The 26,659-nt window shown below is 36.6% G+C and overlaps 1 protein-coding gene across 2 annotated transcripts in view; it reads left to right on the top strand.

The window, feature by feature from the left end:
• Efr3a (EFR3 homolog A) overlaps positions 1-26,659 on the top strand; it is a 91,288-nt gene that overhangs the window by 48,910 nt on the left and 15,719 nt on the right. For both annotated transcript variants that reach the window (XM_060389348.1, XM_021642055.2), the window contains 12 exons: positions 1,269-1,406; positions 7,207-7,285; positions 10,997-11,132; positions 12,630-12,791; positions 14,326-14,440; positions 15,651-15,702; positions 18,156-18,328; positions 18,759-18,834; positions 22,388-22,549; positions 23,021-23,152; positions 24,122-24,189; positions 25,025-25,152. In XM_060389348.1, the coding sequence (XP_060245331.1) occupies positions 1,269-1,406; positions 7,207-7,285; positions 10,997-11,132; positions 12,630-12,791; positions 14,326-14,440; positions 15,651-15,702; positions 18,156-18,328; positions 18,759-18,834; positions 22,388-22,549; positions 23,021-23,152; positions 24,122-24,189; positions 25,025-25,152 (1,421 nt within the window). The remainder of the gene's footprint in view (positions 1-1,268; positions 1,407-7,206; positions 7,286-10,996; positions 11,133-12,629; positions 12,792-14,325; positions 14,441-15,650; positions 15,703-18,155; positions 18,329-18,758; positions 18,835-22,387; positions 22,550-23,020; positions 23,153-24,121; positions 24,190-25,024; positions 25,153-26,659) is intronic.

Below are 26,659 nucleotides of genomic sequence, written 5' to 3'. Positions count from 1 at the left end.
CCCATGGCCAGGAATAAAGAGCCAAAGTGAGCTCAGTGACATCTTTGGAGCTTCCTTGTTTCATAATGTTGTATCAGGGTTTTTCCTGTTTTAAAAATTTCGTGTGTGTATGTATATATGTAAATATATATACATACATACATATATATATATATATATACAAATATACATATATATACACACTCTTGTTTTACTCTGCAGGTCTTTTGCATAGGTGTTATGGCTTCAGTTAGTGTTCTTACTGGATTCCTGAGTATGCAGATGAGTGTATCTCTGTGTCTTGTACTTTTTCCTTCTGTTTCTTTTATCCAATTCCAGTGTGCTAGTTTTTGCTTTATCTTATTATATGTTATTTTTTACTGTAGAAGCCTGATTGCTTTCTAATGAAAAATAGAAAGTGGGTGGATCCTGATGGGAGGGGAAGTAGGGAGGAGCGAGAAAGAGTACAGGAAGAGGAACCTGTAATCAGGATATATTATATGAAAAAAAGAAACTTTTCAATAAAAGGAAAATAAAGATATATAAAACAGAGACTATGCATGTCAGATAATAAATTCTATCTGGTGTAATCCAGTGTCATAGATGTATAATTATTGTGGTTGCAGTAAGTATGTTGCAAAAAAGCATTAAAAAATTTCTGAATATGTGGACACAACAAATACTTTCTTCAAAAAATGTCTCTGTGCAGCTGTTCTCATTGTTTTATTTATTTTTTAATGCTCGGGTTATATCTGATTTTTCAGTTCTTTTCATTCGTTCCCAGTTATAATTGCATAGGGGGTAGCTAAATATGTTTTTCTCTGGATCTGTGCTCACTAAAGTCTATACTGGTATGAATGTTGAGAGAGTCTGTAAAAGTGAGCAAGTAGTGGAGCTGTTGAATTTTTTGTTGCTTTGTTTTTTTGAGACAGGGTATCATTTAATATGTAGCTCTGGCTGCCCTGGCATTCCTTATGTAGACCAAGCTGGCTTGGAACTCAGATTCTCCTGCTTCTGTGTGAGTACCACTCCACCTAGCCTCTGAGTGTTTTACTGGCGTAAGGAATATTATACTGGAAACAAGTTACCAACTATGTGAAGTATTATATTCTTGGCTCAGGTGACATTAATTTCATGAATATTAGAATTAATATTAATATTAATATTTAATGTTATTTGGGAACAAAACAAAATGTGTCTTTAACATTTCTGAGAAGCTAAATATATTCTGTTTACCCTTTAAAACTAAAATTAGAATGTTTTATTGGCCTTTTTAATTTCTTTTTCAGCCGCCTAGGCCCGCCTTCTTCCCCCTCTGCAGCTGACAAAGAAGAGAACCCTGCGGTGCTAGCTGAAAGCTGTTTCAGAGAACTGCTAGGCAGAGCAACTTTTGGGAATATGAATAATGCTGTTAGGCCTGTTTTTGCGTGAGTACATGCTATCTTTCTAGGTATCTAGGTAGCTTTGCTCTGTGTTAGTTGTATAATTTTCTTATGGAGGACAAATATTTTCTTAATTAAATTTTTTGAGTCACCATACAAAATAAAGGCTTCCACTACTTTCTTAATTGTACAGGTAACATTATGAAGGTGGCATTGGGCATTATATGTTTGTTTTTTTTTTTTTCTGTAAGTGTGAAGTGTAGTGTTAAACTTAATACCATGTACATCACTTACCATGCATATCTCCTTACATACCATGAAATGCATATGTGCAATGAGAAATTAGTGTCAACATGTGATACACATTGCTTCTCTCTTCTTTTTTCTTTTTATCCCAGTTCTGGGAATTGAACTTACTACCCTCCCATGGAGCTTATATCCTGGCCCCCCAACTTTATTTTTGCCATGGCTGGGAACTTGAGATTTTGTTTACTTTTTTGAATAAATCTCATGTTTTACTCAGCGTCTAATCAAGATAAGAATATTGAAGACCCCACTGGTCCTTACATCCTGTCTTCTAGGCTCTTATGAGTAGTTAAGTTTTTCTGCATAATTAATATCATGCAGACAGGGTTTTCAAGTATTGTGCTTCTAATTCTATCATGATAGTTCAGTCTACGCTAATATTCTGATCTTTTTTTTTTTTCTTTTTGTTAAAATTCACCACCATCTCCTCTTTATGCTCTATGCTCTGACTGTAGTGGACTTAGTATATACAGAGTATTTTGCATGTAACATTCAGAATTGTTTATTTGGGGCAGGTGTTTTTACTGCAGGGTTCAAAGTTAACCTTTAAAAACTAAATTAAAAATCAATAGTATCATCAGCTTCAGGATAGCTTGTGGGTTGTTCCTCATTTTTATCAGAGTAGCCTAATGGAAATCCTACTAAAAAGTAACCAACATGTGTTAAAGTAAGACAAATTATTTTTATTTCCTGTCCAAATATTTATGCTTAATAATAGAATTCCAGTTACCTAGCTAGGCAGACTTTACCACATCAACCATACTTGAGGTGAACAATTTAAAGGAGGTTTTTTTTTTCTTCCCCTCATCTTTTTCAATTAAGAAATATTTTATACAATATATTTTGATCATGTTTTACCGATCCCTAAACTCTTAAGATCCACCCTACCTTCCTATCCATTCAACTTTATGTTCCTTCTCTTTCTTTCAAAACAAAGCAAAAAAAGAAAGGAAGAAACCAAAAACTCCCACAAAAATCAAAACAAGCAAAAGATGAATGAGACAAAAAAAGAAAAAGAGCAAAATGAAACTAAAAGTCTACAAAAATACTCTTACTTGTTTTGTGCTTGTCAGTTATTCCTGTGCATGGGTTCTGTCCTAGAATGTGGTTTGATATACCCATTGAGACTCTATTGAAGAAAACTGCAAAGTGCTTCTTGGTTAATTATGGAACCCTGGGTCCCCATCTCCCTTTCATTGCTGGATCCTCATATGGCTTGAATCTTTACAGGTCCTGAACATGTTTCTGCCACAGTCTCTTTGAGTTCATATGTGCATCAATCCTGTTGTATCTGGAAAACTTGGTTTCCTTATGTCTAGAAGACAATTCTTTTTCAGTCATCCATCACTCTGTCTCTTAAAAGTCTTTCTGCCTCTTATTCTGCATAGAGCCCTGAGCCTTAAGGGTAGTTTGTTGACTACATCCCATTTGGGACTGAGTATTCTATACAGTCTCTTATTTGTACACATTTTCCAGTTGTAGGTCTCTGTGTTTATTCCCATCTTCTGTAAGAAGTCGTTTCTTTCATGTGACTTGACTGAGACACTGATCTATGAGTGTAGCCATAAATCATTAGTAGTCATTGTATTGCTGTGTTCCTTTAGCAGCATAATAGTAGTAGGTTTTCCTCTAGGCCCATGACCTATCTAGTTTCATGTTCTTGGCCACTTTAGCAGAGTCAAGTATGGGTTCCATCTCATAGTATGAGTCTTAAATCCAATCTAAAAGTTGTTGGTTGCCCCCATAATGTTTGTGCTTCTATTGCATCAGTATATCTTACAGGTAGCTCCCTGTTGCAGGTCTCAGAGTGTGTAGCTGGGTGATAATGATGATTACCTTTCTTTTCTGATAATGTACTGAGTGCCTTGAGTGCTAGTCAGTAGTATTGAAGCTTCTAGTTATACACCAGCTTGGCCTTTTCATGTTTAATGACATAAGTAAGTATTGTCTTCATCAATAGGGCCTTGCCTTATATTGTTATAAACTATTTAATTAGTTAACTGGATGCTAAAAGCTGTCTACAGGTAAGTTACTGTGTAACTTGGGAATATGTGAAGAATAACACCAGGTAGATGAGGGACATACACAATAACTATAGATTATGAGAAAAGGTCAAAAAGTGAACTGTCATTTAAAATCAGAAAATTCATAGTTAACAAGAATTTGGAGTAGTATTTATTGAACTAGATGTGGGTAACTTAAAAAAAAACTACTTTGGTAGTGTCATTTGTAAAGTATGTTTTGGTTCAACATTGAAGTAGGCTTTAAAAAAAAACAACAACTTTACATCCTGGCCATAGCTGCATCCCTCCTCGCCTCCCAGTCTCACCCTCCCTCCCTTCCCCTCCTTCCCCTTCCCCTCCCTTCTCCCCAATTCCTCAGAAAAGGGGAGCCTCCCTTTCCATCTACCAGAGCTCATCAGGTTGTATCAGGGCTGAGCATTTCCTCTTCCCCTGTGCCCTGGCAAGGCAGTCCCTTCAAGGGAAAGTAGTTGAAAATCTGGCAAGAGAGTCCATGCCATAAAGAGCCCCCACTCCCTTTACTAGGGAACCCACATGAAGCCTGAGCTGCCCATCAGCTACATCTTTTTAAAGGGGCCTAGGTCCAGTCCATGCAAGGTTTTTGTTTGGTGCTTCAGTCTAAGCAGGCCCCTCTTGGCTCTGGTTAGATGGCTCTGTTGGTGTTCTTGTGAAGCTCCTGTCACCTCTAGGTCTATTTCTCCTTTCCTGGATTCCACAAGGACCCCTATGCTTTGCCCAATGTTTGGTCTCAGCATCTGTTTGGAGGCCCTGCTGGGTGGAGCCTTGAGGAGTACAACTATGACTCTTGTCTGCAAGTATAACAGAGTATCAACAAGTAAGGACAGCTGGCTCACTTGCTGGGTGCAGTGAAGGGGTTAGTGTGAAATAAAAATAGAAAGCCTAAGTTACAGAAGGGAAATCTCAACATTTTATCTTTAAGTATTTAGATAATTAGCATTGTCAATTAGTTATTAATTAATTATTAAGTCGTTAGGTAAGTATTGGTGATCTTAGCTAAAAGTTGTAAAGTAGCCAGAATTGCTCTTTAAAAATGTTAATGAGTTAGCTTTGAAGCAGGGTAACTGTGTTAGTTGGTTACAGGAATGAAATCCTTTACAAAAATGATTTAGGCCTGTGAGTCACAGACACCATGGAACTGTTGAAAAGAACACTTAAAAAACAAGTATACTGTGCAACACCCTTTGTTTTGGATTGCTTGGCTTTCGTTTTCTCTTTTGAAGCTCTCAGCCAGTTCAATGTGTAGCCCTGCTTTTCCCTTGTGCGTCAGTTGACCTCTCAGTCGGTGACTCTCTCCTTCAAAAAGTCTGCATAAGTGAGAACTTATGTATACAAATCTAGGAGAGTGGTTCTCAGACTTTAGTGTTGCTTGTGAATACTTGGAATGATCATCATATCTTAGGCCCTCAAACTCCTAAAACTAGTATCTACTAGTATCTTCTTTCTCTTTCTTTTTCTCTCTTTCTTTCTTTCTTTCTTTCTTTCTTCCTTCCTTCCTTCCTTCCTTCCTTCCTTCCTTCCTTCCTTCCTTCCTTCCTTTCTCTCTCTCTCTTCCTTTCTTTTCATATATTACATCCTGACCACACTTTACCCTCCCTCCTCTCCTTCTAGTCCCTCCCCACAACCTCCTTTCCCCCAGACCCATTCGTTCTTCATTTTCCCTTCAGAAAGAAAACAGGCTTCCCAGGGATATCAGTGAAACATGGCATAACAAGTTACAATAAGACCAGGTACAAACCGTCATATCAAGGTTGGATGAGGCAACCCAGTAGGAGGAAAAGGGTCCCAAGAGCAGGCAAAAGAGTCAGAGACGTCCCCGATTTTCACTGTTAGGAGTCCCACAAGAACACCAAGCTATACAACCATAACATATATGCAAGGACCTAATCCACATCCATACAGGCTCCCTGATTGTCCATTTAGTCTCTGTGAGCCTCTCTGAGCCCTGGTTAGTTGATTTTATGGGCCATTTCTTGTGGTCTATCTTGTCCTCTATTTTTCTGACTCCTACAGTCTTGCGCTTTGTTTTCTGTGGGGTTCCCCAAGCTTCTCTCGGTGTTTGGCTGTGGGTCTCTTCAGCTGCTCCCATCAGTTGCTAGATGAAGCCTTTCTGATGACAGTTGGGCTAGGCTACAGTTTATGAGTATATTTAGTATTATTATTATTATCATTATCATTATTATTATTTTTACTATTATTATTATTATTATTATTATATTTTTTTTTGGCCAGTCATGTTTGGTTCTATCTTAGGTCTCTGGGCTATTCAGCCTCTGGTTCCTGGTCCTCCAGTCAGTATCATGCATGGATTCTCTCTTGTGGCATGGATATCAAGTTGAATCACTTATTAGTTGGCCACTCCCACAAGTTCTGTACCACTATTGCTCCAGCACATCTTTCAGGCAGGACAAACTGAAGCTTTTGTGTGTGGGTTGATATCCCAGTTACACCACTGGAAGGCCTGACTGGTTACAGCAGATGGCCAGTTCAGACTTCATATCCCCCATTATTAGCAGTCTTTGCTAGAGTCACACTCATTCATTTCAGGGAGTTTCTATTGTACTAAGTTTCCACATCACTCCTGAAATGCCCCCTAATTCCAGTATTCCAGTTTTCTCTCCCAGTACTCTCTCCCTCCACCCTTGTCTTCTCCCACCTTCTATTACCATCCCTACCTTCCCCCAGTCTATCTTTGAATTCTATTCTATTTCCCACTGCCAGGTAGATTCATGCTTCTCTCTTGAGCTTTTCTTGTTATTATAGTATGGTTGTTCTTTACCTTACAGCAGATATCTATTTACAAGTGAGTAAATGTCATGTTTGTCTTTTTAGATATAGGTTATCTCACTTCGGATGATTTTTTTTAAACATTCCATCTTAATCTCTCACACATTTAAACTGGATCTTAGGTGTATGGATAAAATTTCTGGAAATATTTGATTCTCATATCTCCCTGAATTCAGAATCCAGACCAAGACAAGCAAAGCTATTGTCAATCTCTTTCTACAGAAGATACCCATTTTTTTTTGTTTTTGTTTGTTTGTTTTTGTTTTTTGCTTGTTTTTAAATTTCTTCTATATTTGTTTGTTTATTATTTGTCTGGGGGAACCCTGTCTTCTAGGATCCTGAGCAGTGCAGGGAACTGTAGTTTGAGATGACAGCCTGCCTTTCACAAGTGCTTCCAAAATGTATCTGACTTTACACATCTGAAACTCAGCACCACAGTGGTGGGCATGAGATGAATGACATATTCAGGAGTCTCTACCGTGTGCTTCTCATAGACTGTATTTTTTTTTTTTTTTTTTACTGCTTTATTTACATAGTCTAGTATTTGTTAATACTGTATGGCCAAGCTCAACAGTTAAAAATGTGTGTCATAGTTCTGAAAGTGGAACCTTCAGTTTTCTTTTAGATAGTTCTCTGGTTTTTATTTTGTTGATAGTTTTAAAGTAAGATGTGACTAAAACCAAGAATTCTTAATTTCTAATTGTTATTTACAGGCATTTAGATCATCACAAGCTGTGGGATCCTAATGAGTTTGCAGTTCACTGCTTTAAGATTATAATGTATTCTATTCAGGTAAGGTTTAATCAACTGTTTGTTTATTAAATAGGTAATGATCATTCTCTATGGATGAGCATATCATCAGACAGATGGAAAACTAACATCCAAAGCATGGTTTTTGTTTTGTTTGTGTTTTATGACAGTCTTACTCAGTAGACCTGGCTGTCCCAGAACTTGCTCCCTTAAACTACTACCCTTAAACTACCCTTAAACTCAAAGAGAACCACCTGCCTCTGCCTCTTGAGTGCTGGGATTAAAAGCCTACACCACCACACCTGGTAGAAGGCGTGCTCTTATTTATATTTTTTTCTCATTTACTGCTTATTTTCTTGTTTCAAAGACAAAAAATATTTAATAAGAGGATTAAGTAATTTTTTGTGCCACTTTTAATTGGATAGTTATTTAATGCATTTTGTGTCTATTATACAGGTGGTATTGATTTCATTTGTTATAACTTTTAATCTTTAGTCTTTATAGAATCTTCTGTGCATTAGCTTCTACAAAGGACCATTTTTGGGGTTTTTTTTTGTTTCTTTTGTTTTGTTTTGTTTTTTTCTCCTCAAAATCTGAAAAGATTTAGTTAGCTCTTAATTCAAATGTGATTTTACATTCTTCAATTTTAGTTCTTTCATTCTGCATTCTCTTTAATATATTATACTAATTTTAGCAAATCCCTTGTAAGTAGAATAAACTTGGGTCCTAGTTTGCCTAGGATAGCCATAATGTGTTATTAAGAATATCCTCACACTCAATTACAGAAGTGGCATGGTGAGACAGTAAATTAAGTATCTACCAGGCAGACTTAGCTGCATGATGATCGTGAAGAGCATGCAGTTTTCCTGTCAAGAAGTTCTGATTCAGGTGGTGGTGGTAGGTGTTGTTTTGTTGCTGTTGTTAGTAGTGGGGGTGGGTAGAGGGAGAGCGAGAAAGACTTCGATTTAAACATAGCTTTATATAAAGCAAAACACTGGCTGAGTTCTTACTTGAGGCTGTAAGGAGGTACCAGTGGCAAGACAGAATGTCAGAAACATCTAGAGATACCTGTGACATTAATAGAAATGGAAGGATCGTTGTGCTTTTGAACAAAGTAGCTTTTAATATTTTTATATAATTTTATTATACTGGTTGCATAAGGCCACTTTTATATACATTAATAAGATTATTCCTCCTTTTACAATTCTACTTTCCTTTTTTTTGTCCCAAACTACTAGTTAGTCGTAGGTAGTATACTTTCATTTTCTTTTCTTCTGTATGTATATGATTTTATGTATATGATGTATATATGTGCATATACAATCTAGGACTTACAGATTACTTATTTCAGTTAATATAATTAAGGTACATCCAGTTTTATCTATTATCTTTCAAACAAAATAACCTCATTCTTTATGGCTGGAAAAAAATTCCACTGTGTTATGTATACCACACTCTTAATATAAAATCACCCACTGCAAAGAAGAGAAAGGAAACCTTCTTGGAAACAGGACAGTGGGTCTGTCTAAAGGAAGCAGAGATGGAGATTTGGGGACAGGGGCACTTTGTTCTAGTGCACTGCACTCATTACAGTGGGTACAGGATAGGTTTTGAGGGCTGGAGGGAGAGCTCAGTTGATAAGTAGCTGCCATGTAAATGTGAGGACCTGAGTTTGAGCCAAAGAACCTGTGTCAAAAGTCAAGTGCACAGGCTTATAGTCATTACACAGGAGAGGCTGAGCCTGGCAGATCCCAGGGCTTCTGGCCATTTTAGCTGAAACAGTGAGTGACTGCCTCAAAAAGTAAGATGGATGGCATACCTGAGATTGACTTCTGGCCTTCACATTCATACACACATGTGTACATAGACACATAAATATGACACACACACACACAGTATAGGTTTGGGGAAATAACAAGAAAAAACAGTCTCAAGTTCAACCAGGAGTGAAGATGTACATTTTTAATTATATTATATGGGTGCCAGAGGCAGGTAGATACCTATGAATTTGGTGCCACCCTGGTATATGTATCTAATTTCAGGCCAGCCAGGACCATGAAGGAAGACCCTGTCTCAAAAACAAAACAAAACAAAACAAAAAAAACCAAACAACAACAAAAAACCCAAAATAAAACAAAAAAAGAGGGAGGGCAAGGGATTGAGAGAGAGAGACAGAAAGAATTAAATAGAGTTAAATGTTTACTGTTAGTGATCAAATCATGTATATGTTATAAAATTGTCTCCCTAAGCAGTGAGTCCTCTGCTTTAAATTTTGTCAGTTATACACTCATAGTATTTTCCTTTTGACACTGGCTTGTGATTATACAGGCTTTGACTAGAGCACTGTTAAGGTAGCTATAGTAAGAGTTTATCAATTGGTATAGAGGAGTACTATACGTATACTTTCATAATTGATTTTTTACTTTCTGTCCTATTGTCAAATTACAAGAGTAAAATATTAAGTGTTGCTCATGAAATTGTTTAAAAGTGTAAAGAGATTAAAATTTCTTATAAATCTTTTGGGTGCCAGTGCTTAATATGTAGTTTCTATAGCTTTAATCATCCTTGCTTTTAAAATATTTATTTATTTATGTGAGTATGTGTGTGAGTATTGAAGGTGGGCACGTGTATGCCAATGACATGCATATAGAGGATGGAGAAGAACTCTCAAGAATTAGTTCTTATCTTTTAGTTGTTGAGGCAGGATCCATCTCTCTGTCTCTTTCTCTCTGTCTCTGTGTGTCTCTCTTCCCTCCCCCTCTCTGTTTTTAAAGATTATTTTTAGTTTATGCATATGAGTGTTTTGCCTCCATTCATGTATGTTTACCATATGCATGTCCAGTGTCCACAGAATCCAGAAGTAGACGTCAGATCTTTTGGAACTAGAGTTATAAACAGTTGTGAGTTGCCATGTGCATGCTGGGAACTAAACCCTGAGTCCTTTAGAACAGCAGTGAGTGCTCTTAACCCCTGATCCATCTCTTTAGCTACTCACCAAGTTAAATACAGGATTTGGTAATTTACTTTCTTTAGGATGTCTTAAATAGCTTCAGTATCACTGTTTATTCTTTAAAGAGATGGTTTTTGCTAGACATGTGTTATAAATACCAGCCCTTTATAAGGAGTTGTAAAGTGCCACGTGTCTTGCCATTTCTAGGGTGTTGTAGTAAATTTAAAAAATTGTTGTTGGGCTATATTGTATTTATTATTAGCCCTAAGATTGTTACAGAGGTCTGGTATCACAAATAATAAGACATAGACACCTGTTAGATTTTATAATTGCCTTATTTACCTATTACCTACACTATCTCAATACCCTCACCATCCATCTCCCAGCCCCCATCCAATGCCTTCTACTGTGTCCTCATCTGGACTATCTTTTATCCACAATCTTATAAATACTTGCTTTTATTTTGCATCTGGGCCTTTCCATGCTATTGTTGGAGTCCTTTATCCTGGCCCATGTGGTTTTTTTTTCTCTACTTAACCTATCATGGCATCTTCCTTCCTTCCTCTCTCCCCATCAGTCTGTCTCCTGTGATTCCTCTGCCCTCTCCAAGCCCAGGAACCTTAGCCACACCTACCTTAATCTGCCCTTCCCAATCAGGTATGTCTTAGGCAGGTTTATAAAACAAGGATATTCTTAACCAGATCTTGGGGGCCAGTAACAGGCATCAGACCAACCTCCAACACTAGGGATATACCATGTGCATTTACTTACTCACACATCTTTGTGCTATTTGTTTCCTTTAGGCTCAGTATTCTCACCATGTGATCCAGGAAATTCTTGGACACCTTGATGCTCGCAAGAAGGATTCTCCACGGGTGCGAGCAGGTATCATTCAGGTTCTATTAGAGGCTGTTGCTATTGCTGCTAAAGGTTCCATAGGTGAGTACCAATAAAACACAAAAAGAATATTAAAAATACAGAGTTTTCCCAGTATTTGTATACAATGTACCCTTTAAGGTCTATTCACAAATTTTCATAGGTCCTATAATTTGATGCATGTGATCAGTCTTTCCTTCTTTTTCTCTTCTCTCATTCATTTACTACTTCTTGTAATTCTTTTAATAAAGTTTTAGGTTATACTTTGTGTACTGAACATTGTATAAATGCTGATTTACAAAGTGATACAAATTGTGCTCAAATAAACATTCCTTTTTCTTTCTTTCTGTCTCTGTATTTTTTTTTTTTTTTTTTTTAATGATACTGAGTATTCAGGCAAGGGCCTTGCAATCTTAGACAAGTGTTCTACTGAGACACATATTCCAGCTTTTTACAGTTTTTATTTTGAAATAACAACTTACTAAACATTCCACGCTGGCCTTGAGCTCAGTTTGTCGTTCTTACACTTGAAACCATCCTACCTTAGCCTCCTGGGAAAACTGGGATTTCAGGTCTGCACTGCCAAACCTGGTTCAAAATTCCTGGTCCCAAAGTCCAAAATCTGAAATGCTTCAATGTAGGAACATACTGAGTTCTGACATGTTGCTGAAAGTAGACCACAATTGTTTTGGTGCAGGAACACTAAAAATCTCACATCGTCTTATGTGTGAGGAGTATAGGAAAGACTGATAAATTTGTGTTTGAGGGTTGATTTTGGTGTTTGTTTTGGATTCTGTCTCTATGTATATATAGGTGTTACCAACACACACAGAAACATATACACATATACATATATGCAAACATTACTAGATCTCAAACATTTGTGACCCCAGCCATTTTGGTAAAGGACTTCTTTCATGTGTAGTGTATTTAGACTATTCTACCTAATTCTGTCCTATACAGACACTCTGATCACATGTCACCTGAGATTGCCAGGGATCAGAAAACTGCAGGAATGTGAATTAGCAAAAGCAGAATAGTCTGTAGTTCATTTTCCTAGAATGTGTGAAAGAAACAAGAGAAGTATCTTTAAAGTCACTGCAAGCAAGTCATTCTGCAGTTCTCGAGAGCTATCAAGTTTGACTAGAGATGTGCTGCAAAGTGTGGGGTTGGCTTAAAAGAAGTGCCATCATTGCTTAGGTGTGAGGGAAAGACCTCGTCCTGGGTCAGCATGCCTGGGAAGCTGGCCAATTGCAGGGTAACAAAGGAAAGAGAGCAAAGTCAAAGATCTTGATATTTCATGCACATGTGATTAAGGAAAGGAGGGACTGTGATGGAGGTATGGAAGCTAGAGGGAGAATCTGGCGATGGTTTTATTACCCAAAATTGAAGTAGAAACCTTGCTTTGATTTGTTGTTTAGTTAGACAACTCAGAAAAATGAACTAGATATCTCATAAATTACTAGTATTGTTGACAGGAAAAGAAAATGACTAAGGTCTGCTGAGAAGTTTGAGGGTTGATTTTGGGTGTAAGAGCTCACAGATGTTCTGTTGTCACAGGACCAACAGTACTGGAAGTCTTTAACACCCTGCTGAAGCACCTGCGATTCAGTGTGGAATTGGAAGCCAACGACTCCCAGAGGGGATCTGTAGGCAGTGTCACCTCAAGCTGTAAAGACAATGATGAGAAGATTGTGCAGAATGCTGTCATCCAGACTATAGGTTTGTGATTCAGTTCTCAAGCCATGGTGATATAAGATGCTGTCACATATGCTACCTGGCTTGTGCAGTGCCTTTGTCAGAGGGCAGAAATTTCTTTAAACACAAATCTAACTAGTGTGTGTTTGAAGAAATGGTGAGCTTGCGTTGGCCATAAGAACACTGTCCTTTACCTGTTTGCACCTGTTGTTGACATTTGATGCTAATTCTTTCATTTGTTTTAACACTCCTCCATCTCTCCATGTATACATGTCTATATGCTTTTTATGAATATGTGTATAAGAAAACATGCATACATGTAGTGTTAAAAGTAAATTTATAATATGTTGCATATATCATGGGTTTTACCATTAAATATTTTTTATTGAAAAAAATTATCATACAGTATATTCTGCTTTTGGTTTCCACCCCCACCTCCTCTCAGATCTTTCCCGCCCATTCAACTCCATGTCCTTTCTCTTTCTTTTTAGAAAGCCAACAGGCAAACAAACAAAAAACAAGAATTTTTGAAAAAGAAAAACAAAAATATGCACACCCACATAAACACACAAAACAACCCATAAAAGTACAACATCTGAAATCATAATATACAGACAAAAGGCCAATAGGGCAAAAAAATGCCCAAACAAAGCAATAAGTAACAAAGAGTCCACACAGATACCACTGAGTTTGTGTTGGCCATCTACTGCTGGGCATCGGGCCTGCCCTTAAGTGTGGTTAATATACCCAGTGAGCCCCCACTGAAGAAAACTAATCTTAACTTTACCACTAAATTTCTAAGTAAGTTTTTCCACACAACAAAGGTGTTTGTTTGTTTTGTTTTATGAAACCAAGTTTTCAAAATTGGTAAACATCACTATTATTTGAGAGGAAACTAAAGAGGGACCTAGGCTCAGAAGGTTATTGTGGAATTCTATTCCTTGGGGTTCACCTGAGGTACTGTACAGATGGGTATTACTCTGCATATGGAGTAGTGCTAACATCATTAGATGCTGGGAGTTTATAGTATACAGTTTGGGGGTTGAGTTCTTTCTGGTGTTTACCAGGCATGGGTAATTGCTGATTTAGTAGCACAGGAATTTAGGTTTACAATTTGCAAATAAGAGTTTCCTAAAAACTACTCGCAGAAGTTTAACTAAATATTTATATTATACATTTTGTTAGATAGTGGAAATTTTAATTGATTTAATGTTACATGTAGCTTGAACACAGTCGTTGTTTTAATCTACTGGAAGCTTTGTTTAAAAATACAACTTTGTGGGATGGAGAGATGGCTCAGGGGTTAAGAACATTGACTATTGTTCCAAAGTACCCAGGTTCAATTCCTAGCATCCACATGGAGGATAACAACCATGTGTAACTTCAGATGTCCTCCTCGGCCACCTTGTATCTAAAGCATACAAGTGGTACCCAGACATATATGTAGGCAGGATGTCTAAATATCTAAATTATAATAAAATAATTTAAAAATAGTTTTGAGTTATATGGAAAAATTACCACTTCTCAATCTATGAAATTCGTCTTCATGTATTTACAGGCTTTTTTGGAAGTAACTTACCAGACTATCAGAGATCAGAGATCATGATGTTCATCATGGGGAAAGTGCCTGTTTTTGGAACATCCACTCATACTTTGGATATCAGTCAACTAGGGTATGTTCTCAGACTGGAAATGAAGTCAATATTAGATTACATTTTTTTTTTTTAACTCAAGAAAATGATAGTGTTCTGAAATATTAGTAATACAAAGCAACAGTGTTTTCTTTTGGTAGTATAGCATTAAGCTATTAAATCAGTACCTTTCATTTTTTAACTTAGAAATTCATAGGTGTTTTTGTTTTTTTGGTTTTGGTTTTCTTGTTTGTTTTTTTCTTGTATTGATGGAATGGAAGATGCATTTGGCCTCTCCATTATGTGTCTGCACATACGAGGGATGGAATTTAAACTTCCTGAAATCTTAAAACATTGTTAGTGAATCAGGTGAATTATCCCTCTTATAGATTTGATATGGTAATATAGCTAAACCTTAGCTAATGTGTTAAAATAATCTCATTATGCCTTATAAATATACGTAACTACCGGTTTTCGTAAGAAACATTCTTTAAACTTTTAAGGAGATGGAAATTCTATCAGATTTGATCACTGTGTATTTATACTGGCATAGCATGCTTATAGTCCATCGATCCATATAGTCAGTTAAGTTCTACAAAAACACTGTCGGCTGGAGAAAATTGGATAGGATTAGTAGTATGGTGGGTTAACATGTTTCCTTAACAAGTGGGTAAGAATGATGCCCGAAAGAAAGAATAAATAGAGAGATGGTTATTGTTGGCACAAAGATTAAAAATCAACTAAGGAAATTCTATTCTTACAAAAGTTATTACAGTTCTGTCTTTTTATGGGGAATAAGATAAGAATGTAACACGTGTGCAATGTATGATGTTAAAATAGATCAAAGTAGCATTCTATCTCTTTTTAATAACTGTATTGTAGTATTCATGGAGGACAGTTGGTATTTCCACATGCCCCTGGATCACTTGTCTTGTACTTGGAGGATTTAATCTTCATATCAGCACATCAGTTTGTGTTCTTGAAGACCCAATAACTTGATTTTGTGTTTAAATTTTTTACATATATCTATTTTAATTCATATAAATTTATTTAGTGTAGAAAGTTAATTCATATAAATATATTTTAGTGTATAAATTTATTTTACTGTAATTTTATAAGCAATTATAAAAATAAGTAAAATCTATTTAGCCAGTAAGAGTAATGTTTTAAAATCAGAAAAAGGTATTTTATGTAGCTGAAGGTAATATAAATGTAAATTAGTATCAGTAACACAATCCTTTGTGTGTTTCAGGGATTTGGGAACCAGGAGGATTCAGATAATGTTGCTGAGGTCTTTGCTTATGGTAAGAAGTCTTAATAGAAGTGAGGGGCATACCCCTTAAATTGCTGACAAGAGTGGCATCACTGCCAGCTTTCTTCCTTCGGTCCGCAGTAAGAGACTGGCTGGTTGTTAGTTACTGTGTTACTTGAATATCTCTCCCATCTTCTCACTATTCAGTGTTCAGCTGTTCTGTCATTTTGTTTTGATCTTCATTATGATCAGGTTTAAGATGACAGAAACAACTTTCATTTTCTAGGTAGAGATACCCACTCCGCTCAAATGCGTTAAATGGATAGAATTAAAGAGGTCCAAGGTCACTGAGCTAGAGACTGGAATTCAGATGAAAATCCATAGTGCCTTCTACATACTGTCCATAATGGCTTCTTGCTGACAGTATTTGTTGTTTTAAATTTAGAGTGGCAGTAAATGACAAAATAGGAAAAAAAACAAAGGTCCTCTGTTTACTGGATGATAAATATAATTTTTTCTTTCTTAGATTTTAATTAAAATGTAGTTGCATAATTTCCTACCCTCCCTCAAACTTCTCCTTCCCCCCTTTGCTTTTCACATTTATGGGCTCTTATTCTTTAATTATTATTGTTACATATATATGTAAAATGAATGAATAAATGGAATTTACTGAGTCCATTTATTGTTGCTCATATGTATGTTTTAGGGGTGACAATTTAGTGGCCTCATCTCTGGGAAAGATTAATTCTCCCTCTTTCAGCAGACTCTAATTCCCTGTAGCTTTTCATCTAGGGAGTGGGTCTTTGTGAGATTTCCTCTGTCCATGTTGACATGTCAACAGCTGTTGCCATTGTTCAGATCTTGATTGAGATAGACCATTTTCATTTACCTCCTCACATCATGTCAAGGACAAAGCAGTTACTGATTCTTCCAACTCGTGTCTTTGAAGTTCATTCGAGAGACCTTTTTAAATGTGTGTTATTATATCCCATGTTTCATGCTTAGGCACAGAAGAATCTTCTCTGGTTTCAGTTTTAGTTCTCTTCCTGGTGATTGTTATGTAAGATTTTGAATCCAGCTGAAGTGATATTTATCAGTCCTTTCCCATGTGTCTTTTTTATTTATTGTATCTTGCTTAAAAACATGTTCATATTCTGATAACATAAACACTGGTATTTCAGTTTCCTTATAAATTTTTTTCTTAAGATTTGGCTCTAATTCTTTGTAGAAAACAATCTCTGTAGATATTAATATACCACCATGCTTCTCATCCTAATTATACTAGTCAGCTTTGTGAATTCTTCTGTGGCGTAGTTTCTAAATGTTTTATAGTGCTTGATTATATTCTTCTTCAAAGTTTGAAAATTGGAAGAAGTTTAAATTATCGTGAATGTCAAATATGGTAACAAATACAATTTTCCAAAATGAAAATATGTCCAATTTCCCAGTGGCTTTCTTTTTTTTTTTTTCAATGCAGTTTATTCAGGAACCTTGAACAATCCTCGGTCCCTGGGGAAAGCCAGCCCACAGCTTAAATAGCCTCTGGGTAGCCAACCCAGGCGTGCCACGTGTGCAATGCAGATAGGTCCACATACATGGAAGCAAGCCAGATCCTCAGCCTTAGCCAAATGTGGAATTGTTCGTGACAGAGAGCACTCACCATCGGGAAGGTGGAAGGCGGAAACCAGCTCCATCTTTAAGGCATAGCATTCCGCAGCTCTCTACAGTTCCCCCTTTTTGTTTTAGACGCATCAGGCAAGAGTAGAGGTCTGATCTCTGATATTAGAAATAAATTGGGACTTGGTACTGATGTTCATTTAGGTGTCATCCACCCAAAGAGCATCAGACCCGTTTGATACCTTTTTCTCAGAGGCGGGACCTGGGGCATCAACCCGCATGCAATCAGACATGCTCTTCTCTGGGTCGAAAGCTGCTGACCCTGAGTGCAGTGCTTAGCCTCGCATCCTGAGCGTATCATTTTAGCTTTTTATGGTATCCAACCATGCTTGGGGAGAATGTCCTGCTTCAATGGCTGTAAAGGCCTGAATGATCATGGCTGCATCACACTGTTGTGAGACTCTAATCTTGCATATATACCACAGGCAAACCAAGGAGACCAACACCAGAAGGCCTGCTAACGCTCCCAGTGGCTTTCTTTAAAACAACAGTTTGCAGGTTCAGACTTTGCTGTTTTCCACCTGCTCTCCCTGTATTTGTTTCATGATCCTTGCATGACCATTGTCAGGACAGAGTGCACAGATATGCAGAGCTTGCAGTTGAGCCTGCACATGGGATCACATACCAGATGTGTGAGCTTCGTCTTATTCTTGTTACAAATAATGCTCTTAAAATTCTTGCATCTTCACTATCTTACAGCTTTCCTTTATATATTTCTTTAGCTTGTTCCCATAGTTTTTATTTCCCTAAATTTGTGGTTAAAAAGAGTAATGTGAAATTTTTGCCCAAGGGCTAATGAAAACATTGTTGATTTTTCTCTGTAATCAGGTGACTTCTGGATACAAAGCCAAGACAATTGTTACTGCATTGCCTGGGTCATTTCTGGACCCTCTGTTATCGCCATCCCTCATGGAAGACTATGAGCTGAGGCAGTTAGTCTTAGAAGTAATGCACAACCTAATGGATCGCCATGACAATAGGGCAAAGCTCCGTGGCATCAGGTGACTCACCATGTCTGGATGTACTTCTTGAGAGCTTTCAGTTTTCTCAGTGTGTTGAGATCTGTTTTTGTGATGGAGGGGGTGTTCTTTTATTGTTGTCAAAATGATTTATTAGTATGTTTTAAAATTATGTGTTGGGTGTCATTCAGTGTGCTCTCTAGAGGGGAATATGGCAATTACTACTTGCACGGATTAAGAAACAGTTTTATTTTACTTTTGCTTTAAGCCTAAGAATGACACTATGAACGAAAATGATAATTCTTAGTTAAGTGTGAAAATCAAGTAATATCATTTTATATAAACATTGAAACTATTGTAGATATGAGTGTCACCATTCAAATTCTTGCGTTCAAATATAATTCTCCAGAAAATACAAGGTATTATAGCCAAATGTGCTATCCATTAAAAATGACTGATATATTGTTTTTAGAATAATACCAGATGTGGCTGACTTGAAGATAAAAAGAGAGAAAATCTGTAGACAGGATACAAGCTTCATGAAAAAGGTGAGGTCACTGTTTAAAGAATGTGAAATGGACCTGAGAGCCCTTTAAATTGTCAGGTGATTTTATAATCTGTGGGTTTAAATGAAGCCATCACATGTAGAGAAGACTTCTCACTGCCAGCTCCAGCCTGTCTCATAACTGCAGTCCCAGCTGTGACTCCTCAAGGCCGTGTTTAGACCTAGGGTTTCTAAGCTATATACAGTTGTTTTGAATTTCATTTGAGGGCAGCTTATCCCCATAATTGCTTCCATGCCGTCCTTGTAAACCAAAACAAGCATACTGGTTTTACTTTAGCAGCGCTTGTGTGGACAGCTTGAAGTTGGATAACCTAGTGAATGGATAACTGCACTGGGTGTTTGCTATTTTTTAGTCATTGTTCTGTGTATTGTTTAGGAAATGAGTTAGGCAGAATGTTTGCCTTTAACATAGGTGAAATAGGAAACTGGTGTCTTGTAAATTGACCAAGCTTCTTTTGTAGTTACTAGCCATCCAAAGCAGGACATTTGGCCCTATCACCATCTTTAATGGTGCTGTATCTGTCAATATGTTGATGCTGTGCTTCAAACTATTATTAATTATTTATTAATCAATTGGATTCTTTCAATAAAGTTAATTCTTTTTTTTTTTAATTTTTTTTTATTTATTTATCAGTTACATTTTATTAACTCTGTATCCCAGCCATGTCCCGATCCCTCATTCCCTCCCAGTCCCTCCCTCCCTCCCTCATCTCCACCGTGCCCCTTTCTAAGTCCACTGATAGGGGGGACCTCCTCCCCATTCATCTGATCCTGTTTTATCAGGTATCTTCAGGACTGGCTGCAAAGCCCTCCTCTGTGGCCTAACAGGACTGCTCCTCCCTTTGGGGGTGGGGAGACCAAAGAGCCAGTCATTGAGTTCCTGTTAGAAATAGTCCCTGTTCCCCTCACTTTGGGAAACCAATTGGTTACTGAGCTACCACAGGCTACATCTGAGTGGAGGTTCTAGGTTATATCCATACATGGTCCTTGGTTGAATGGCACAGGAGACAACTTCCTGAACAGAACACCAACAGCACAGGCTCTAAGAGCAACAATCAATAAATGGGACCTCATGAAACTGAAAAGTTTCTGTAAAGCAAAGGATACCGTCATCAAAACAAAACGACTGCCTACAGATTGGGGAAGAATCTTCACTAACCCTTTATCTGACAGAGGTCTAATATCCAGTATATACAAAGAACTAAAGAAGCTGAAAAGCAGCAAACCAAGTAATCCAATTAAAAAATGGGGAACAGAGCTAAACAGAGAATTCTCGACAGAGGAATTTCGAATGGCAGAAAAACACTTAAAGAAATGCTCATCCTCATTAGCCATCAGGGAAATGCAAATCAAAACGACCCTGAGATATCACCTTACACCCATCAGAATGGCCAAGATGAAAAGTTAATTCTTTTGAGTTTATCTTTGTATATTCACTGGAAATAGGGAAATCAGGTTTTCCTCATTCTACTTTTTTGGTTTTGAGTATTTCTTAATAGTACCCATTTATCAAAAGTTGTCCCCAATAACTAAGGCACTTTTAAACCATAAATAAATTTTGAAAACTCAAGTGATAACTAATTTGGAGAATTTTTTTTTTAGAGTGTATGATGGCCATAAACACACTTAAACACTGAAACTGCATTTTTTTTTCTGTTTAACAATAGTAGAAAAATGCTTCATTTTACTTAATTTCCCTAGACTTCAGCTTCTGTGGATGATCAGACTGGTGTAGTTTTTTAAAGATGTTGTGTGACAGTTGTGTTTTGATTTAAAGATTTTAAAATGACATATCTGTAGGCTCTTTTTTCTTTCCTTTTTTTTTTAGTATTTCATACACAAGTGCTATATTTATATCATTTCCATCCTCCCCTTTCCTGTTTCAATTCATACTATTCCTTCTCCCTCATGAGTTCATAGGCTTAATTATTACTATTGCATGCATACACATGAGTACATGAAAATACAGCCTACTGAGTTTATTTATTGTAAACCATTCTTTTGTTTTTTTTGTTTTTTTTCTTTATTAATTACACTTTATTCACTTTGTATCTCCCCTGTGAGTCTCTCCCTCCTCCCGTCTCAATCCTTCCCTTCCTCCACCCTCTGCATGCATGCCCCTCCCGAAGTCCACTGATAGGGGACGACTTCTTTTCCTTCCTTCTGATCCTAGTCAATTAGGTCTCATCAGGAGTGGCTGCATTGACTTCTTCTGTGGCCTGGTAATGCTGCTTCCCCCTCAGGGGGAGGTAATTAAAGAGCACGCCAATCAGTTCATGTCAGAGACAGTCCCTGTTCCTATTACAATGGAACCCACTTGTATACTGAACTGCCATGGGCTACATCTGTGCAGGAGTCTTAGGTTATCTCCATGCATTGACCTTGGTTGGAGTATCAGTCTCAGGAAAAACCCCTGTGCCCAGATTTTTTGTTTTTGTTTCTCTCCTTGTGGAGTTCCTGTTCTCTCCAAATCTTACTGTTTCCCACTTCTTTCATAAGATTCCCTGCACTCTGTAAACTATTCTTAATTGTATCTAGTTTAGAAACAATCTGTTCATATCTTTTCTTTTTTGAAATTTTGATCATTCGTCACACTTTTTCATTTACTTTTCAATTCATTTTGGTTGGCTTTCATGTGATAACCTTACTTGGCAATTTACAGAAAATTTCTACAAAAATATAAAAAGCAAAACTCTGTTCTACATCTCTGTGTGGAAAAAGAAACAAACTCTTCAGCATGCACAGTGCTTACCAACAGTGTTGTGTGTTTCAGCATTAGCACCTTACAGCACTACTTAGCCTAGGAGAGTCCAGCCCAGGCTCCTAGGAGCATCTTAGACATGGACTAGTCATGGAAGCCTTAGCCCTTAAACTGGGAAGCATTTTTTTTCATCTCCTATTCTTCCTGAGGCCATTCCATTTCCTACCAAATCCCATCCATAGTTTTTCACCTTTTAAAGTGCTCATGTTAATTCAGGAAAAAAATAGTTTATTATTCTATAAATGCATATGCATTGTTATTTTACTTACTTTTAATGTGCACAACGATATGACAGAAGCATACCTTGTGCCCTCTTTGTGTTAGTTCATACTTTTAGAGGGACTCACTGTTCAGACTTTATATATTATTTAGTTTTGTCAGTTTTTTGTATGTTGAATGAAAAGAGCCATAAATCATATGTTCTTTTATATTTAATTTTTGTTCAGTTTAGTGATGTTGCAGTGAAATTCACCTTAAGTATAGTGGTGATATTACAATATGAGTAGTATAAGATAATGCAAGTTACGTATTTGTTGGCTGACATTTAGGTTGGTTAACCACTGGGATGCCATATATAATGTTGCTGTAACTACACTGGCAGTTGCATTATGCTGGGCAATTTCCGTTTCTTCGTGGCAGCCCATAGCAAGAATTCCTGAGTAATACTTTAAATGATGCAAATTCACTAAGAGAACACCACTTTGCTTTGTGTAGTCATTTCTTTTGTGTATGTTCCACTGTTAACATACAAAATTATCTTTTCTGTATCTTTCAGAATGGGCAACAGCTATATAGGCATATATATCTGGGCTGCAAAGAGGAAGACAACGTTCAGAAAAACTATGAGCTCCTTTATACATCTCTGGCTCTTATAACTATAGAACTAGCCAATGAAGAGGTGGTTATTGACCTAATTCGATTGGCCATTGCTTTACAGGTATGCTTTTATAGCAGTCTACTTATAAAAAGAAAATTATATTTAGTGAAGTAAATATCACTTATAGAGAGGTATGATTTTATTCATGAACCTGACTTTTGAGTAGCAAGGTTTTTGGTTATAGACTTAATTACAATGAGTACTAACTATGTGCTAAAAGTCATTCAAAACCTTTCAGCACGTGATGAAAAAGACAGTCCTTGCACTTATACTTCCAGTCTACTGGAAAAAAGTAGTCATTAAATAATTATCACATATGAGGCATTGTTTAGTTGGGGTTGAGTGCTATATAAAAAAAGGCAACATGTAGTATTCATGCATGTGTGCATGCATACACACACACACAAACACACACACCACGTATTATTGTCAACTATCTCAACAGCTTCCAGTTTCCCAGTATAATCATAGAGAATATACTGATGGAATGTGAAAACTTGATCTTTCAAATGTGTTTGTTTTGTCCTGAAGGACAGCGCAATTATCAATGAAGATAACTTGCCAATGTTTCATCGTTGTGGGATCATGGCACTCGTTGCAGCATATCTCAACTTTGTGAGTCAGATGATAGCTGTTCCAGCATTCTGCCAGCATGTTAGCAAGGTGAGAGGCTTAGAAAAGTTCTTAAACCTTGTATTGTATAAAACCTGCTAATTTCTGAATAATCATTATGTAGGTAGGTAGATATATAGATAAATAGATAGATAGATTGATAGGTGATAGATAGATTCTGAAAAAATATGAGGTTCTAAATCAAAAGTACAGTTAATATTTTCATGTTTTGGTTGTTATGGTTTTTAAGGTTGTTGTTGAAGAATATAGAGTATTTTCCTCTCTTCCATTGAGCCATTGTGAATCTTGTCAACTTAAGTTTTCTTCAGTTATTTTGTTTTTATTTGTACAGTCTGAGGTAGACCTGGAGTTGATTAATGTGCCTCTTTAAATTTTATCATCTTTCAGCAATGTTTAACTCTATTTAGTGGTCATTCCTGTTACTGACGTGATTTTGTATATATTTCAGACTCCTTAACTTAATGTGCCAGGAACGTGCCACCATTGAAAGCTTTTCTCAAAAAACCCCATTTTATGAGAACTTGCAGAACTTTCTTTTTTTTGCTAAAATTTTGGTAATTTTAAGAAGCAAAACTCCTTCATTCATTTAAAACTCATTTGCATATTTGAGGCGTGTGTATTGTTAAAGTGGATTGGCTCCTTGAGGGAGCCGCTCTTTTCAGGGCACTCAGCTGTGAGCAGCTACTGAGCATGCAGAAGGGCAGGAGCTTGTGAAGGGATTTCTAAAATAGGTCTGTGTTGTTCTGCTGTTTTGAGAAAATATGTGCTCCATTTCTTCATAGTATGTTTTACAACTGTAATACATTGTTCTTTACTTCGTATATTTTATTATCAGACTTTCGATAGCTGCTGAATCTTTAGTATTATGTGAAAAGTAGACTTGTAGTGCTTAAAAGTACTTTTTAATTTTGTTTTTAGTTATTTTGTAAATGTTCACTGCAAAGTCCTAAGAAGTGAGATTTTCAATTTCAGTTTTGTTTTGTGTTTGTTTGTTTTCAGGTTATTGAAACTCGGACTATGGAAGCCCCTTATTTTCTACCAGAGCATATTTTCAGAGATAAGTGCATGTATGTGAATTCTTTATATTTGAAGGAAAGGCTGGCTACAAACACCAGTTTATAATAATTACAAAGGAGTAACTATTGTTCTAGGTTTATTATCATAATTGTCTTATTTCTGTAATTTAATTCATATAACCTTTTCCCTTACATTTAAAGTACTTTTACTCTATAGATGAAGATATGCGTATAGTCCTGAAATTACAAAGTTTATCCCAAATATATTACATTTGTAAAATGTAATATATTTCCTAATTATGGCATTGTTTTGGTGTGTGTTCTCATGTAAATGAATACTCCTGTAAGAGTACAATATTCTTGTTGAAGATTTTCAATAACATAACAAAATTGTGGGACAGAAACAAAAGCAAATTCATGTTATACCTCCTTCCTATGTCCACAGGGGGGAAATGCATAATACTTGATGCACATTTTGGGCTCTTAGGGTAGGCATCTCAGTATTGAAAGCACCAATAACTATAATGGGAAGAGAGCAGGGAGCCTCTTTAAGTAGACATGGCTTTCTGTCACCCCTGACCCTGAGCTTTATGCTCACATTTAGCTGAATTTTCATTCTTTCCCTCTCATTACATTTTACTAACCTAAGTTTAGTGTTGTTTGTCTTTTAATGGTCAGTATGGACATTAGCAGAGTGACAAGGCTGAGTTTAGTAGTGGTGCATGAATGGGAGAAGAGTCCTAAAACACATGGGATTTTCTCTAATCCCTGGTAACTTGTAGTTCTGTCTAAATATTGAGACTTTCACTGTAGAAGTCCTTGCTGTTTTACTTACTTTTGTTCAGAAATTAATATTGAATGCTTGTTGTTTTGATTAACTTGACAGGCTTCCAAAATCTTTAGAGAAGCATGACAAGACTTTATATTTTCTGACTAACAAGATTGCAGAGTCCCTGGGTGGAAGCGGATACAGTGTGGAGAGGCTGTCAGTTCCTTATGTGCCACAGGTGACAGGTATGTTCAAGAAACCTCTTGCCATACAGTGAACAATGGATGTTAATTTTATAGGTGTAGTACTGTCCCATGGTCTCATTTTTAAAGGTTATTTGGTATTTATGTGTACAAGTGCTGCCTGCACGTGTGTTTGTACACCTAGTTTGTACGGTGTTCATGGTCGCCAGAAGAGGGAACCTCTGGGACCTCTGGAACTGGAGTTGCATGTGGGTGTGAGCTACCATGTGGGTGCAGGGAACTGAGCTTATGTTGTCTGCAGGAGCAGTCAGTGCTTTTAACCACTAAGCTATCTCTCCAGCCCCTCATTTTTTTGGCATATGTTTTTTGTTTTGTTTGTTTTTTAAAAGCTATTTTTAAATGTTTTCTATTTTTAAGTACTGTTTTAGAAACTTTTTGTTAATCTCTAAAGATGTAGATAAGATCTTATAGGGAAATCAAGTGTTTGGTAATCTATTGTTTGTTCATTGTTTTATACTTTAATATTTCTTAAAGAAACAAAATGAATTTTTTATTAACAATACTGTTTCACATTTGTCATTTGAAAGACCGCAGACCATTCTGAAGAAAAACAAAAAAACAAAAAACACTGCCAATTTTATGTCCACTTTTTCTGTTTTTGAAAATAATGCCATTGTATTTGAAGAAAAAATTATATCTTGCATTAATTTTTTTGTTCAAAAAATTAAAAGTTTCTTGTACTCTGAGAGTTAATGTATAAATGAGTGTTAATGTTGGTGGAAAGAATAACTAAGATATCTCTAATCTAAAAAACTTTTGACTCTAGTCAAACAGCTTTATTTATGAATTAACAAAAGTAGTGCAATCATATAGTTTTCACTAGTCTGAAACTAACGTGGGCTACCAAGCAAGTTATGGACATCCTAGGCTACATAGTAAGAACTTAGTCTTTTAAAAAATGAAACAAACAAACAAAAAACTGTATTAGAACTATGTGATTAAAATTTTTCCTTTTTTAAATCATTTAAAATATAAAATATTTTACTTTGGATTTAGCTGTCTTTCCTTCAGGCCCAAAGCCTCATAAACCCAGGCGGAAATACAAAGGTAACTAATCCACCTGGCATAGCCCACCCTGTTCTGTAGAAAAAGCATTCCCTGGATGCCTGTTTAGAAAGTAGAGCCATTTTAGCTATAATTGTACTCTGTTCTTATCCCAAAACATACTTTATCCTCTTTCCTTTTCCTTTTGCCTTAAGTGTTTAACTAGAGTTTATAGTAAAAATCCTACTACTTATATTCACTTGTGACCTTGCTTCTTTTAGTTGCTTCTCCCTCAGAACAACCTGTTTTTTCTTTCATGCTGCCTCCTTATCATGGCTTAGGAGGATTCTGAATATATTTGAGTATCATTAGTTGTATGGCTGGATAGAAACCCTTAAACATGAATAGACTTTTTCCATTTGTAAAGACTGATGTTTTTAAGTTAGTCTAGTTTGTGGACCTTGTATCACTCAGGAGTCCTAAGAGTAATGTTTTATGGGCTATT

This window comes from Meriones unguiculatus, chromosome 8, assembly GCF_030254825.1.
Source record: "Meriones unguiculatus strain TT.TT164.6M chromosome 8, Bangor_MerUng_6.1, whole genome shotgun sequence".
Lineage (NCBI taxonomy): Eukaryota > Metazoa > Chordata > Mammalia > Rodentia > Muridae > Meriones > Meriones unguiculatus.
This window is presented reverse-complemented; position numbering and strand designations above follow the sequence as displayed.